At 41.5% G+C, this 16,624-nt stretch overlaps 1 protein-coding gene across 1 annotated transcript in view; it reads right to left on the bottom strand.

Moving 5' to 3' along the window:
• The window catches only part of nt5dc2 (5'-nucleotidase domain containing 2), a 64,644-nt gene extending 52,331 nt beyond the window's left edge, over positions 1-12,313 (bottom strand). The window contains exon 1 of the mRNA XM_060835474.1: positions 11,968-12,313. Coding sequence (XP_060691457.1) covers positions 11,968-12,226 — 259 coding nt within the window. The 5' untranslated portion in view covers positions 12,227-12,313. The remainder of the gene's footprint in view (positions 1-11,967) is intronic.
• Positions 12,314-16,624: the final 4,311 nt, after the last annotated feature.

Below are 16,624 nucleotides of genomic sequence, written 5' to 3'. Positions count from 1 at the left end.
CCATGGAGCAATTGCTCCCAGTCCATGCTTCCCAACTCACGTCTGATAGCATCATAGTTTCCTTTTCCCCCCAATTAAATATCCTCCCATTGTGCCTGCTTCTCTCTAGCTATGTAGAATGTGAGGCAGTTGTGGTCACTATCACCAAAATGCTCTCCCACCACAAGATCTGACACCTGCCCCAGCTCATTGCTGAGCACCAAATCCAAAATGGCCTCTCCCTCATTGGCCTGTCAACGTACTGAGTTAGGAAACCCTCCTGAACACACCTTACAAAAACACTCCTTCCATTCTTATATCATGGCTTACCATTCAAAAGGAAAATTACTTTAAGATTCAAAACTTTAGCTCAACCTTATTAAAACAATTTTAAAGAAGAATGTCAACTGAATATCCTACTTGTTTGCAAAAAAGATAGGCATAGTACATTCTATTAATATTCTACAAAGTCTTTGACCACACAATAGAAGATTTGCTTTATAGAATAATATTTGACAAGGGAGGCATTTTCGCCTTTTCATTCAAATTGTTAACAGTAAAGCAAAGTTCGGAGTTGGAAGTGCAAAAATGTATGTGAATGCACTCAAGAAAATCAACATAAGACCATAAGATATAGGAGCAGAGTTAAGCCATCTGGCCCATCAAGTCTGCTCTGCCATTTAACCTCGGCTGATATGTTTCTCAAACCCATTCTCCTGCCTTCTCCCAAAAATCTTTGACCCCCTTACTAATCAAGAACCTATCTCTGCCTTAAATACACTAATGACTTGGCCTCCATAGCCTTCTGAGGCACTGAGTGTTCCAGAGTCACCATGCACTGGCCAAAGAAATTCCTTTTTATCTCAGTTCTAAAGGGTTCAGCCATCACCGAGGTTGTGCCCTCAGCTCCTAGTCTCACCTACTAGTGGAAACACCTTCTCCACATCCACTCTGTCCAGACCTCAGTATTCTGTAAGCTTCAAAAATCAGATCTCCCCGATCTTTCTAAACTCTTCAGTACAGATAAAGAATCCTCATATTCTCCTCATACGACAAGCTTTTCATCCCCAGAATCATTCTTGTAGACTTACTCTGGATCTCCTCTAATGATAGCAGGTCACGCAGCATCCGAGGAGCAGGCCTGCTCCTTGGATGCTGCCTAACCTGCTGTGCTTTTCCAGCACCACTCTAATCTAGATTCTGATCTCCAGCATCTGCAGTCCTCATTTTTGCCTCCTCTAATGACAGCACACTCTTCCTTAAATATAGGGCCCACAACTGCTCAATATTCTAATTAAAAACCTAATCAGAGAGAGATTTATACAGCCTCAACATACATCTCTGCCCTCTTGAAATGAAAGCCAACATTATGTTTGCCTTTCTAACCCACTAGCTGAACCTTTAAGTTAATCTTAGCAGAATCCTAAACTAGGATTAAAGTTCTTTTACACTTCAGATTTCTAAAGCCTTTCCCCATTTATAAAATAGTCTACACTTCTGTTGTTCCTACCAAAATGTACACACAGTCTCACACTTTGCCACTTGCATATTTTTACTCAAGAGCCTAACATGTCCAAGCTTGTTTTACAATAAGGCAAGTGTAGAATTTCAGAATATCATATTTAAAATTATAATATTTTCTCTCCCTTCTTCATTCATATAATAGCAAATTGCACAGATTTTCAAGGCTGAGAAGGCATTGAGCATTAAAGTGCTGTGCTGAATCTTGCTTTTCAAATGAACTTCTATGCCAATCTTAATATACTACTGCAAGTTAAGGTTGTGCTGATAATGGAAGCCTTACTGTAAGAAAGTAAATATAATAACAGCTCCCAAGTATAGAAGCAAAAACAAAAATCATTGTATGTGTGCATGCACATTTGGCATTTGTGGGAAAGCTTGAGGGTGGAGGGAGGAAGTGCGAAAAGGTCAGAGAGTGCATCAAAATTTTCCCAGTTAGTTCTATGGTGTGAACTACGAAAAATAAAAATCTTCCATTTCAATATGGTTAGCTAGAGCAGAATTTTGGAAGTTCTTACAACAGCCTCAGGAGGGTATGTATTAACATTCGCAGAGGTAACAGAAGTAGTCCCATGAGGTGAAAATGGTAACGGTTCCGGGCTTTCCTGCCTGGTTCATTTTATTGATTAGTGAACACAGATTCAAAACAGAAGAGATGTGACAACCTTGTACTTTTGCTTTTTATTAAAAAAAAAAGGATAGATATTGGAAACACAAAACGCTGGAAATACTATGCAGGTCTGGCACATCTGTTGAGATGAAAAAAATTTCAAGTTGATGGCCTTTCCTCAGAACTGGGAAATAGTTAATACAATCAAAATCGATACAAGTAGAACTTTTTTTAAAAAAATCAGTTTTCCTTCTAGATAGCAGCCATTAAAAGATTGTTAGTCACACCTCCTTTGTTTTGTTTCTTCACTTGTCCTATTCCAACTTCTGTTTAGCCTGGCACCTTGAAACCTTTTGTCATCAAATTTCTTCTTGTCTCTATCCTCTCAGCCTTCCCCTTTTGTTCCCCTCATGACTAACTTGCTCAAAACCTGTTACTATACTGTACAACCAAACCTTTCCTCATTGCAACAGAAGACCACAGACCCAAAACATTAACTCATTTCTCTCTCTCCACTGATACAACTTGACTTGATGAGTTTTACCAGAATTTTATAAAAGTTGTACTTTACAAATGCAAACTAGTGATAAAATGAGAACAGCAGAGAGGTCATAGCATCATAGGGCACAGAAACAGGCCCTTTGGTCCAACTCATCCATACTGACCATGTTTCCTCAACTGAACTAGTTCAATTTGCCTGTGTTTAGTCCATTTCCTTTCATATCTTTCCTATTAAATGGTCCGAATGTTCTTAAATAAATTATTTAATTATAACTGCCTCTACTTCTTCCTCTAGCTCATGCCACATATGCACCACCCTACATGAAAAAAAAATTGCCCCTTTAGGTCGCTTTGAAGTTTTTCCCCCTCACCTTATACCCTAGTTTTGGACTCCCCTACTCTGGGGAAAACAACTTGGCATTCCACCTTATCTATGTCCCTTATAAATCTTAATATATTACCCATCAGCTTGCTCCAGTCCATGGAAAAACATGCTAGCCTATCCAACCTCTCTTTACAACTCAAAACATTCCAGTCTCAGTAACACACTTGTAAACTTTTTTGCATGCTGACCAGAATTATATGCAGTACTCGAAATGTGGCTGTATACCACTGTCTTATACAGCTGAAACATGGGGTTCCAACTCCTGTACTCAATGCTCTCACCAATTAAGGCAAGTGAGCCAAACACTGTCTGCACCACCCAGTCTATCTGTGATGCCATTTAAGAAACTACATACCTGCACCCCAGGTTTCAGTGTTTGAGAACACTTCTCAATGCCCTATCTTTAACTATGTCTAAGTCCTGCCCTGCTTTGTTTAACCAGAATACAACAGCTTGCATTTATCTGGATTAAGCTCCATCTGCCATTCCTCAGGCAGCACAATGGCTCAGTGGTTAGCACTGTTGCTACACAGCATCAGAGACCTGGATTCGATTCCAGCCTCAGGCGACTGTGTGGAATTTGCACACATTCTCCCAGTCCTCTGCGTGGGTTTCCTCCAGGTGCTCCAGGTTCCTCCCAGTCAAAAGATGTGCAGGTCAGGTGAATTGGCTATGCTAAATTGCCCCTGGCGTCAGAGGGAAATGGGTCTGGCTGGATTACTCTTTGGAGGGGCAGCATGGACTTGTTGGGCCGAAGGGCCTGTTTCCACATTGTAGGGAATCTAATCTCAGCCCACTGGCCCAGTTCATCAAGATCCCATTGCACTAGGTCATAGGAATATTAGGAGAAAATAACTAAATACAGGGTCCAAAATTAGGCAGAATTATTTAAAATTTCTGAAGAAAAACTATTAAGACTATGGTACACTAATGCTCACTGTTCCATTGATTTATGCATCATGTAAGAATGGCAAATAAACAAGCTGCCACACAGTTTATCAAGTTAACGAAAAGAAATCACTGATGTTTGAAGCCAATGCTTTTTATAAAATCAAAATCTTCCAGTGGACTTGTGCTTCAAAATCTTTGGGTAGAAAAACTGATAAGGTTTTGCCTCAATATTGTCTATGCTGCATATAACAGTTCTCAGTAATCTCGCTAGATACAAGAAAAAAGGTACCTCATTAAAATAGAGACCTTTCATAAAGAGGAGAAAGTGAGGTCTGCAGATGCTGGAGTATCAGAGCTGAAAATGTGTTGCTGGAAAAGCGCAGCAGGCCAGGTAGCATCCAAGGAGCAGGAAATTCAACGTTTTCAGGCATAAGCCCTTCATCAGGAATCATGCCCGAAACATCGAATCTCCTGTTCCTTGGATGCTGCCTGACCTGCTGCCCTTTTCCAGCAACACATTTTCAGCACCTTTCACAAAGAGCATCCCACAATATTCCTAAAGCCTGAACAAATTCAGGGAAAGGGCAGACTGGTTATTACCCTATTCGAAGTGTTATTTTCACCTGTTGAAGCAAAGGAAGTGTAAATGCCTTAAAAAAGTTTAGTATGGTACACATCTCAGCCTATGTGAATTGGCAATCCAACTGCTACCTAACATGCACCTAATTTAAAGTTAGTTCCAAAATGTCTGACCATATTCTTGCAAATCTTTATCACTTCAAGTGTAAACAATGGATCATTGATTAGTAAGTGGCTGAAACATTTCAGCCAACCCAACTGATTCACAAGTATTTAAAATGAGGATTATGGTTTGTGGCTGTACATCCAAGATTTACCAAAATAAAGATTCATTCAATTTTGTAAATATCAAATCATTTTGTTTAGAAGCAATGTAAACTCACTGCAGATTTCCCTTTGAACAATTTTAGGTATTTGAGCAAGACAAACCATACATCATCAATTCTGAGATTTAACCCATGTACCCTGTATTTCCATAAGCTCAACTATTGCAGTATAATTGCCCCGAGTAGGTTATAACAATCTATAAACAGTCAAAATTTAGTTAAGTCCATGTACACTAGAGACACAAGTTTATTAGCTCTAGCTCCAACATTACAAAATTGACAACATTTTTCCACTCCCTCAACAGTCTGTCACAATTTAGCAGAAGGAGAAAAATCAGTTCACTTCTCTTCAACTGCCCCTGCTGACCTCAAAAGATTGATGTTCTTTCTAGTGCAAGGCTATAAACATTGCCTAATCCAACCTCACCATCAAACCGGCAGACAAGGGAGGCACGGTAGAAGTTTGGCGCACCGACCTTTATACCGCTGAGGCCAAATGCCAGCTCGCGGACACCTCCTCTTATCGCCCCCTCGACCACGACCCCATCTCCCAGACCATCCATAACCTCATCACCTCAGGGGATCTCCCATCCACCGCCTCCAACCTCAGTCCCACAACCCCGCACCGCCCGTTTCTACCTCCTGCCCAAAATCCACAAACCTGAATGCCCCGGCCAACCCATTGTCTCAGCCTGCTCCTGCCCCACCGAACTCATCTCCGCATACCTTGACACGGTTCTGTCCCCTTTAGTCCAAGAGCTCCCCACCTACATTCAGGACACCACCCACGCCCTCCACCTCCTCCAGGATTTTCGCTTCCCTGGTCCCCAACGCCTTATTTTCACGATGGACATCCAGTCCCTGTACACCTCCATCCCCCATCAGAAGGGCTCAAAGCCCTTCGCTTCTTCCTTTCCCGCCACACCAACCAGTACCCTTCCACTGACCCCCTCCTTCGACTGACTGACCTGGTCCTCACCCTGAATAACTTCTCTTTTCAACCCTCCCACTTCCTCCAAACTAAAGGAGTTGCCATGGGCACCCGCATGGGCCCCAGCTATGCCTGTATCTTCGTAGGATATGTGGAACAGTCCATCTTCCGCAACTACACTGGCACCACCCCCCACCTTTTCCTCCGCTACCATCGATGACTGTATCGGCGCTGCCTCGTGCTCCCACAAGGAGGTTGAACAGTTCATCAACTTTACTAACACCTTCCATCCTGACCTCAAATTCACCTGGACTGTCTCAGACACCTCCCTCCCCTTCCTAGACCTTTCCATTTCTATCTCAGGCGACCGACTCAACACAGACATCTACTATAAACCAACCGACTCCCACAGCTATCTGGACTACACCTCCTCCCACCCTGCCCCCTGTAAAAACTCCATCCCATATTCCCAATTCCTTCGTCTCTGCTGCATCTGCTCCCAGGAGGACCAGTTCCAACACCGCACAGCCCAGATGGCCTCCTTCTTCAAGGACCGCAGATTCCCTCCAAACGTGATCGACGATGCCCTCCACCGCATCTCCTCCACTTCCCGCTCCTCCGCCCTTGAGCCCCGCTCCTCCAACCGCCACCAAGACAGAACCCCACTGGTTCTCACCTACCACCCCACCAACCTCCGTATACAACGTATCATCCGCCGTCATTTCCGCCAACTCCAAACGGAACCCACCACCAGGGATATATTTCCCTCCCCTCCCCTATCAGCGTTCCGCAAAGACCACTCCCTTCGTGACTCCATCGTCAGGTCCACACCCCCCACCAACCCAACCTCCACTCCCGGCACCTTCCCCTGCAACCGCAGGAAATGTAAAACTTGCGCCCACACCTCCTCCCTCACTTCCCTCCAAGGCCCCAAGGGATCCTTCCATATCCGCCACAAGTTCACCTGCACCTCCACACACATCTATTGCATCCGCTGCACCCGATGTGGCCTCCTCTATATTGGGGAGACGGGCCGCTTACTTGCGGAACGCTTCAGAGAACACCTCAGGGACGCCCGGACCAACCAACCCAACCACCCCGTGGCTCAACACTTTAACTCTCCCTCCCACTCCACCGAGGACATGCAGGTCCTTGGACTCCTCCACTGGCAGAACATAATACGACGGCTGGAGGAGGAGCGCCTCATCTTCCGCCTGGGAACCCTCCAACCACAAGGGATGAACTCCGATTTCTCCAGTTTCCTCATTTCCCCTCCCCCCACCTTGTCTCAGTCGGTTCCCTCAACTCAGCACCATCCTCCTAACCTCTCCGTCCCCACCCCACTCCGGCCTATCACCCTCACTTTGACCTCCTTCCACCTATCACATCTCCATCGCCCCTCCCCCAAGTCCCTCCTCCCTACCTTTTATCTTAGCCTGCTTGGCACACTCTCCTCATTCCTGATGAAGGGAATATGCCCGAAACGTCGAATTTCCTATTCCTTGGATGCTGCCTAACCTGCTGTGCTTTAACCAGCAACACATTTTCAAGTAATAAAGATGTGGTCCACTGAATCAGGAGGAAGTCATTTACAAGATTTTAACTGCAAGAAAAATAAATCAAGACGCACCATCAAGCAACACATGAAAATAGTTGAAGAGGAATAGTGTCCAGAACAACAAAAAATGATGATGGGAACATAAAGTCCTCAGGGTGCCCTTGAGGCATTGGCTTTTAACCAGAAACCATGATTGTTTGTTTGGTATCATCTACCCTCAGATGAGGCAAAATGTGTCAGTTGTTTTTTTTAAATATATAAAAGAAACATCATAACACAATCAGTTCTATCACTAGGCACTTTTCCTTAAAGGGCCAAGTAAGCACTTTCTAAAGCCAGTTCTAGTCACAAATCTACTTCCTCTGCTCTGCCTAAAGTCCTTCCCTGAAATGCACAAGCTAGCTTTTAATTTTATATTTGCATTTGTTGTTTCCAAACTTGATAAGTGCAAAGAAGTTTCACATTGGAAGGGAAATATATCAGAGGAGTAAAATCACATTTGGAGTGTTTCTTCATGTCCTGCTGGATACACTGGTTTGTTAGCTTTTAAAAAGGTTTCAGTTCAGATTTAAATCTATTCCACATTGGTTAGCCAAGCTTTATGAAACCAGTGTGGTCAGCCAATTTAAGTCAGTCTATGTCCCCATGCAGTACCCAAAATAGGATTTGAAAATCAACAGTCTATATTTTAAATCACTGTCACAACAATTCATACTCATTGAATGTTGAATATTTCAAAGCAGTACTAAAGACTCACTTTTGTTTTGGTTAAAAAAGGTTTCTCAGAGGATAGACCTCTACTTTGTACTCACCAGAAGTCCATACATCTGGCTGTTTGTCAGCTTTCAAACCACTGTCATGAAATTATTACATTTGTACAGCAGGGACACAATGTTGGAATTATAAAATGTTTAACCTATTACGTAGGAACTTGGAAACAGATTTAGAGCATCAGACTATTTCATTTAAACAGCATTTACCAGTTCACTGTGATGTACGTCAATGTTGCCACAAGTGAAGTCAGAGTTGTGAAATTATAATTTTCAGTCCAACATATGACATTTAGGAGTTTTAAATATATAAGACTATATTTACCAAAACCGAAAGGATATGAAGGATTTCAAAATAAAGCTGCTCAATACTTATTAAAATGGACTAGAATGACATTTCTGGATGTCATTAGCCCCTGCTTCACTGCTACTATTGATAGTGAGAAGGGCCTACATCTGAAATTGTAATCTCTTTGCACTTTACCAGTGCCAATGTACTCTCCTACAGTGAGACTTTTCTCAGGTTTTCAGCACCTTCCAAGTTACTTTTTAATTGCTACAAGTAAATTACACAACTGGGTTTGTCCACTCACTTGTTCTCCAAAACCAAAGATGACAAATAAATTTTCCATAGTAAATTCAAAATGACAGCAGTGTGATCTTTGCTAAATGAGTATCTATAGATTAATAGTGGATCCAGTGATACCAGGGCATGAATCATTGATTTTTCAGGGAAGAGTTTCTCAACTGATGTTTACTGTACATGCAGCATCAGAAATTTGACAGACCTGTCAGGCATATTCATAAATGATTGTCATTGAGAAAGTTGCTCCTACTTATTGACATTTATTTTCCACAGTTCAGAAACATTTTTTTGAGCAGTCCTTAGTATTATTTTGCTATCCATCAGAACATGAATTTTCAGTTGTAAATGCCTAACAAAAAAAAGTATTGAGATTTTCTCAACAAGGAGACAGACATTCACAAATAAAACTTGATCAGAGACTATCTTCATAATCAGAGCATCCATTAATAACAGGTCAATTTTAAGTCGTTAAATGTCTTGCCATCTGATCTTCATTAACTGTCTCAGTTGGCTTGTGACATAGATATGTTGCTTAAGCTTCATAGTTATAAAACATGCTAGTTAGAACAGCAATTTGGTCATGTAGGAGGCTGGTTTGTGGGGAAATGGCACACTTGACCCATTATTTATAAAACCGAGGATCATGAATGCTTTATTAATGACTTTAAAATCTAACTTTGACACTTCAAAGTGGAGTCAATTTGAAATAGTATCTGTACACCGAAGTACAAGTCTTTCATAAAAAAGATCAAGAAAAATAGGAATCCTGATAGAAGTGTGGAAACCTATTTTATTCAGACTGTAAAACAATTGCTAACCACAAGTCTAACTGATGACAAAAATCAATTTGTATTCATGCTGTCAATGTCAATTTTATAGCATGAGTTCTAATTTTTCCATCACAACAATTGTGTACCTCTTTGTCAAATGCCAACGGATAGTGTATGTACACCATATTAAATAAGTTACCACTTGTAATTTGATCAAAAAACTTTAACTAGTTAATTATAAATTTGACCTTAATAAATCCAAGTTATTTTTCCTGATATTTTACATTCTCATGTTGCTGCTGCATTTGTTTAACATTGCCACATGTCTAGAGGTTTATCTGTGAATCCCATGTTTGCAGAACAAGGTGCTTTGTTGCCCCAAATAATATTTTTTATAAAAGCTTCCTCACTATGTAGTCACTGGCCTTAAGACTTTTTTGGAACAAAGGGCCAAACGTCTGAAACTGTCCAGTTCTCTGGCACCATCCCTGCATCTAAGGAGGACTAGAAAATTTTGATCAGTGCTTCTGCAGTTTCCACCATTTCCTTCCTGAGCATCCTTGGATGCATCTCAGCCAGTCCTGGTGACTTATTAACATTAATTACCTCTTTCATATCAATTTTCAGTCAATCCAGTCTCTGAAACTCTCACTTTCTTCACAATGACTTGAACTGCATCATCTTCCTTAGTAAAGACAATTTCAAAGTGTTAATTCAGTACCAGTCTCCATGCATAATTACATATTTTGGTCCCAAAAAAGCTCAACTCCTCCTTTTACCATCCTTTACTATCTATGCCAATGGAATACTTTTGGATTTCTTTTATGTTAGCCACCAGTTTCTTGTAATCAATTCTTACTGGTACTGCAAGATGGCTTGCCATTTCACCTTGAATTGCCCCTCATCCTGGGAGGGGCCCATAAAAACACAAGTATGCAGCTAAATTCTTTCATCCTCACCACTTAAACCTTGAAGAGCTGCCAGTTAATCTGACCTTGACTGTAAAGATTATCGAAAGCCAGGGGAAACAAAATAGCAAATAAAATTCTGAACACCATTTGTAACAAGGAAGGAGATGAATTCTTCAGATCCTCCATTGCTGGAGTCATTGTGGGAATTATTTGACTATGTTATTTGAATGTGTCTGGACACCCAATTTTGGAGATGATTTCTACTCAGTTTTCTATAGTTTTGTTGAATCAAAGACAATAGCTGGACAAAAACTGAAAGAATCTCAAATGCTGTAAAATCAGAAACAAAAACAGAAATTGCTGAAAAAGCTCAGCAGGTCGGACATCATCTGTGGAGAGAAATCAGAGCTAACATTTTGAGTCCAGTGACCCTTCCTCAGTGTTCCAAGATGGGTTATTGGACCCGAAACATTAACTCGGATTTCTCTTCACAGATGTTACCACAATAGCTAGACAAAATTCCTTACTGAAGTCTTTTTCTTCTCATAACTGTTGTTACATGTTTTGTGCCTCTCCTCTAAATACACACTGATTACCTACATTTGCTAACTGAAAATATTTTGATATATAAAGCAAATTACAGAGAAAGGGGAATTTGCATGAATATGGTAGCTATCACTTCAGATTACACTGAAAATATAGCAAACAGTTTCCACACAACCAACTCTCACTAACAGCAACATGGAAGTCCTCACCGAACATCATTCTGGATATTGTTCCATTAATATTGATCTCCAATTAACATCTTACATTCACATGTTGTTGCTGCTGCATTTGTTTAACATTGCCACATGTCTAGATGTTTATCTGTGAATCCCATATTAATCCCATGAATGGAGGCAATTATAAACCTCAGATCATAAGCAGCCTGCAGTTTTACTTCTGATGGTCTCAGGGTCCTGTAATGTTCACAATGGTGCTTTTAAAGAACATTGGGTGTGATGCCCTTCAGAGGTTTGAGGTGGACTCCATGGGCCAGGTGGCCTGCTTCCACACTGTAGAGATTCTATGATCGTTCAAATCTATTCTTATAACTGATGTTGCACATTGCTGAAACTATTCTTATACATCATTTCTGCACCATCTCCAAGGCATTTATACTTTTCTTGTAACATGGTAACCACAATAATGCATATTACTATAACTAAAAAAGGTCTAACAAGTGTCTTATACAAACTCACCATTACCTCCTTGCTCCATGCCCCCATTAATAAAAAAAAACTCACTGGTCCTATACTCCCTTCAGAATTATACCAAACCAAATAGTCTTTCAAGGTTCAGCAGGCTAAATGGCCTACTGCTATTTTCTATGTTTATTCCGACAAAGGCATCACCCCACTTCTCTGCATTGAGCGTCACCTACCCACTATCCGCCCATCCTATCAAGCTAGTCAATGTCCTTTTGGAGTTCCACACCATCCTCTTCACATTTTAAATTTTTTACCAAGTTTCAGGGTTATCTGCAAGCATTGAATTTGTCCCCTGCACACCAAGATCCAGATCGTTAACAAAGTCAGAAAAAGCAAGATATATATAACGTAAACAGAATGTTCTCAATGTGATCAATAATCATTCCTTGCCAAACTTACCATGGACTAATTTCTTCATTTCATTGTATCGGCTCCACAGATAAACTTTGTTCTCAATCTTCCCTGTTGTACTGGATCTGCTGGTGTCAGTGGAATCCGCTGGACTGTGCGGAAAAGCCTGACCGCGTTTCTCAGAGCTTTCAAAGGGCAGCACATCAACACCTTTTGTGCAAAAAGCCGCAGCTAAACTAGCAGTAGAAAACTTCAGCGTTTTCCAGTGCAAAGATGCAGACAGAGACTTGATAAATAAACTAGCCATGGTGCTGCCTGGCAATTCCTTCGTGCAAGACGTGCAGTAAACGTGTACCTTTTAAGCTTTGAGAGGGCACGTTACTGCAAACCAACCTTCTGCAGCACGGATCAGCCTTTAATCGTATTCAGTTGATCGGGCTTAAAGAGCTTGCAACAAACAAAGGACTCTCCAATCAAAACCCTGCCTTTGCGACTGGGAACCAATCCTAATTGGGAAATCCCCCTTTTTCACAGCCGATGGAGGAGGGCACATGTTAATTTATTGTTTCTCGTCAGAAGCTACTGGAGAAAATGTTGGAGGGTACAGCCAATTCTGAATGTACTGAAAAAATTATATTCCCTCGGTGATCAGTCTTTTCATCATAAATGAAACAAAAACATGCACAGTCTGAAACTGCAATAAAGACAGAAAATGTCGAAAAGGCAGAGGCCCCCTGTCACAGGTGAATAGAAAATGTTCCATTACTAGAGCCTGCGTCTGAATTTAGAGTGCCTAAAAATCAAAATAACGTAAGCATAGATGTCCTTACAACGAAACAAATACCCTACAAAACTAGCCAAAACACAGCATTTGAAAACAATGGGAAATAAACTTGAGCGAGCAGACTATTCATTTGTTCTCGTTATTTTGTGTTAATACCTAAGAGCAATGATCCTGGAATTGGCTTTGAGAATTGGAGAGGAAGTTAAAGCGAAATCACAGAGAGGGTTCAGGCTCATATGACAAGTGGAAGTTTTTGTAAAAGCTGCTACCTATATTCGTTTGAATATCCAAATCTCTACTGCCCACACAAACACACCATTATCGATTAGGTTTACTAATTTCTATTCCTGTCCAGCAACGTCTTAAATGTAAGGCTCTCGGCCAAGTACTCAAATCGCTTCTCTTTTATTCCTTCTAGCCCGATAACACAACTAGATTGCTGCATTCTTCCAATTCTGACCTCATTTGCAATCCTCTTTTCCAACGTCCATTGATGTACCATTTGCTTTAGCTACCTAACCTCCTAAATATTGGAATTGCGTCCTTCCCTTCTGCTTTGGGATGTACCGTAATGCCTATCTCTTTGATCAGCTTTTAGTTACCGGTTCAAATACCTTTTAGTGGCGCAATACCAAATTTAATGCTCCTTGGAACATTTTACTGTATTAAAGATGCTGTATAAATGAAAGTTTTTGTTGTAAAGGAGCTGCAATGCGAACTGCAAAAAAAAGGTGGTTAGGGTTTGTGACTGGATGATATACTAATTGGACAGTATACATAATCACAGCAATTGATTCGAAGTCACATGATCTTGCTCTCTCTTGCAGCCTAGTAACATGAAGCTGATTCTTAAATAACATTAATGTTTTCACTACCTCAGCAGACACTGTAAATATTGCTTAAGCTCAGCGAGACTATTATATGGTGATACTGAGTGAAAGAGCAATATGGAAAAGTATTTGCTATTACTATGTAGCTTTCACAGGGTTATAATTCTCAATCAAGCAAAAGCTATATTTTTTTTAATTCACGGGATTGGAGGGTTGCTGACTGGGCCAGCATTTATTTCCTTCCCCTAACTTGACCAATATAATGCCAAACTTTTAAATTATACCACATTGTATCTGATTTGTTACAAAGCTGAGCAATTTTCAGGCTAATATCTAATCGAATGCAATGGTGAATGGGAAATAAATATTCAAGGCTACACGTGCTATCATAAGGACAGACTGACGGGCAGAGGGGGTGGGGTGGCCATGTTGGTAAGGGATGATATTCAGTCCCTTGCGCGGGGGGACCTAGAATCAGGGGATGTAGAATCAGTGTGAATAGAGCTGAGAAATACTAAGGGGAAAAAAGACCCTCTTGGGAGTTATCTACAGGCCCCCAAACAGTAGTCTGGAAGTCGGATGTAGGTTAAATCAGGAGCTGAAATTGGCCTGTTGCAAAGATGTTACTACAGTTGTTATGGGGGATTTCAACATGCAGATGGACTGGGAGAATCAGGACGGTATTGGACCTCAAGAAAGAGACTTTGTGGAGTGCCCCCGAGATGGATTCTTAGAACAGCTGGTGCTGGAGCCGACCAGGGAGAAGGCAATTCTGGATCTGGTATTGTACAACGAACCAGAATTGATCAGGGACCTCGAAGTGAAGAAGCCATTGGGAAGTAGTGACCATAATACAATCAGCTTCAATCTGCAATTTGAGAGGGAGCGGGTACAATCGGAAGTGACAATATTTCTGTTGAATAAAGGGAACTATGGAGCTATGAGGGAGGAGCTGGCCAAAGTTCAATGGTGCAATACCTTAGCAGGGATGACAGTGGAGGAACAATGGCGGATATTTCTGTGTATAATGCAGAAGTTGTAGGATCAGTTCATTCTAAAAAGGAAGAAAGATCCTAGGAGGAGGCATGGGTGGCCGTGGCTGACGGGGGAAGTTAAGAAACATATAAAGTTAAAAGAGAAAAAGTATAACATAGCAAAGATAAGTGGGAAAACGGAGGACTGAGAAACTTTTAAAGAACAACAGAGGCTTACTAAGAAGGAATTATGCAGAGAAAAAATGAGGTATGAAGGTAAACTGGCCAATAATATAAAGGAGGATAGTAAAAGCTTTTTTAGGTATGTGAAAGGCAAAAAAAAATGGTTAAGACTAAAATTGGGTCCTTGAAGACAGAAACAGGGGAATATATTATGGGGAACAAAGAAAAGGCAGAAGAATTGAATTGGTACTTCAGATCTGTGTTCACTGGGGAAGACACAAGCAATCTCCCTGAGGTAACAGTGGCTGAAGGACCTGAACTTAATGGAATTTATATTTGCCAGGAATTGGTGTTGGAGAGACTGTGAGGTCTGAAGGTTGATAAGTCCCTGGGGCCTGATGGTCTACATCCCAAGTACTGAAGGAGATGGCTCGAGAAATCATGGATGTGTTGGTGATTATCTTCCAGAGTTCGATAAATTCGGGATCAGTTCCTGCAGATTGGAGGGTGGCTAATGTTGTACCACTTTTTAAGAAAGGTGGGAGAGAGAAAACAGGAAATTATAGACCAGTTAGTCTGACCTCAGTGGTGGGAAAGATGCTGGAGTCTATTATAAAGGATGAAATTACGACACATCTGGATAGTAGTTACAGGATAGGTCAGAGTCAGCATGGATTTATGAAGGGGAAATCATGCTTGACTAATTTTCTGGAATTTTTGGAGAATGTAACTCTGAAGATGGACGAGGGAGATCTAGTAGATGTAGTGTACCTCGACTTTCAGAAAGCTTTTGATAAAGTCCCACATAGGAGGTTAGTCAGCAAAATTAGGGCGCATGGTATTGGGGGCAAAGTACTAACTTGGATTGAAAGTTGGTTGGCTGATAGGAAACAAAGAGTACTGATAAATGGCTCCATTTCGGAATGGCAGGCAGTGACCAGTGGGATACCGCAGGGATCAGTGCTGGGACCGCAGCTTTTTATAATATATATTAATGATATAGAAGACGGTATTAGCAATAACATTAGCAATTTTGCTGATGATACTCAGCTGGGTGGCAGGGTGGAATGTGATGAGGGTGTTAGGAGATTACAGAATGACCTGGGCAGATTAGGTGAGTGGTCAGATGCATGGCAGCTGCAGTTTAATGTGGATAAATGTATGGTTATCCACTTTGGTGGCAAGAACAGGAAGGCAGATTACTACCTAAATGGAATCAATTTAGGTAAAGGGGCAGTACAGAGAGAGCTGGGTGTTCTTGTACACCAGTCAATGAAGCTGAAAATGTGTTGCTGGAAAAGCGCAGCAGGTCAGGCAGCATCCGAGGAACAGGAGAATCGACGTTTCGGGCGTAAGCCCTTCTACAGGGCTTATGCCCGAAATGTCGATTCTCCTGTTCTTCGGATGCTGCCTGACCTGCTGCGCTTTTCCAGCAACACATTTTCAGCTCTGATCTCCAGTATCTGCAGTCCTCACTTTCTCCACCAGTCAATGAAGGTAAGCATGCAGGTACAGCAGGTAGTGAAGAAGGCTAATAGCATGCTGGCCTTCATAACAAGAAGGATTGAGTATAGAAACAAAGAAGTTCTTCTGCAGCTGTACAGGGCATTGGTGAGACCATACCTGGAGTACTGTGTGCAGTTCTGTTCTCCAAATTTGAGGAAAGACATTCTGGCTATTGAGGGAGTGCAATGTAGGTTCACGAGGTCAATTACTGGAATGGCGCGATTACCTTCCATTGAAAGACTGGAGCGACTGGGCTTGTATACCTTTGAGTTTAGAAGACTGAGAGGGGATATGATTGAGACATGTAAAATTATTAAAGGATTGGACACTCTGGAGGCAGGAAACATGGGTGAGTGCCGAACCAGAGGACACAGCTTAAAAATACGGGGTAGACTATTTAGGACAGAGATGAGGAGAAACCTCTTCAA

The sequence above is a fragment of the Hemiscyllium ocellatum genome, chromosome 14, assembly GCF_020745735.1.
Source record: "Hemiscyllium ocellatum isolate sHemOce1 chromosome 14, sHemOce1.pat.X.cur, whole genome shotgun sequence".
Classification (NCBI taxonomy): Eukaryota; Metazoa; Chordata; class Chondrichthyes; order Orectolobiformes; family Hemiscylliidae; genus Hemiscyllium; species Hemiscyllium ocellatum.
The sequence above is the reverse complement of the archived record's forward strand: the minus strand, read 5'-3'. Positions and strand labels throughout refer to the sequence as shown.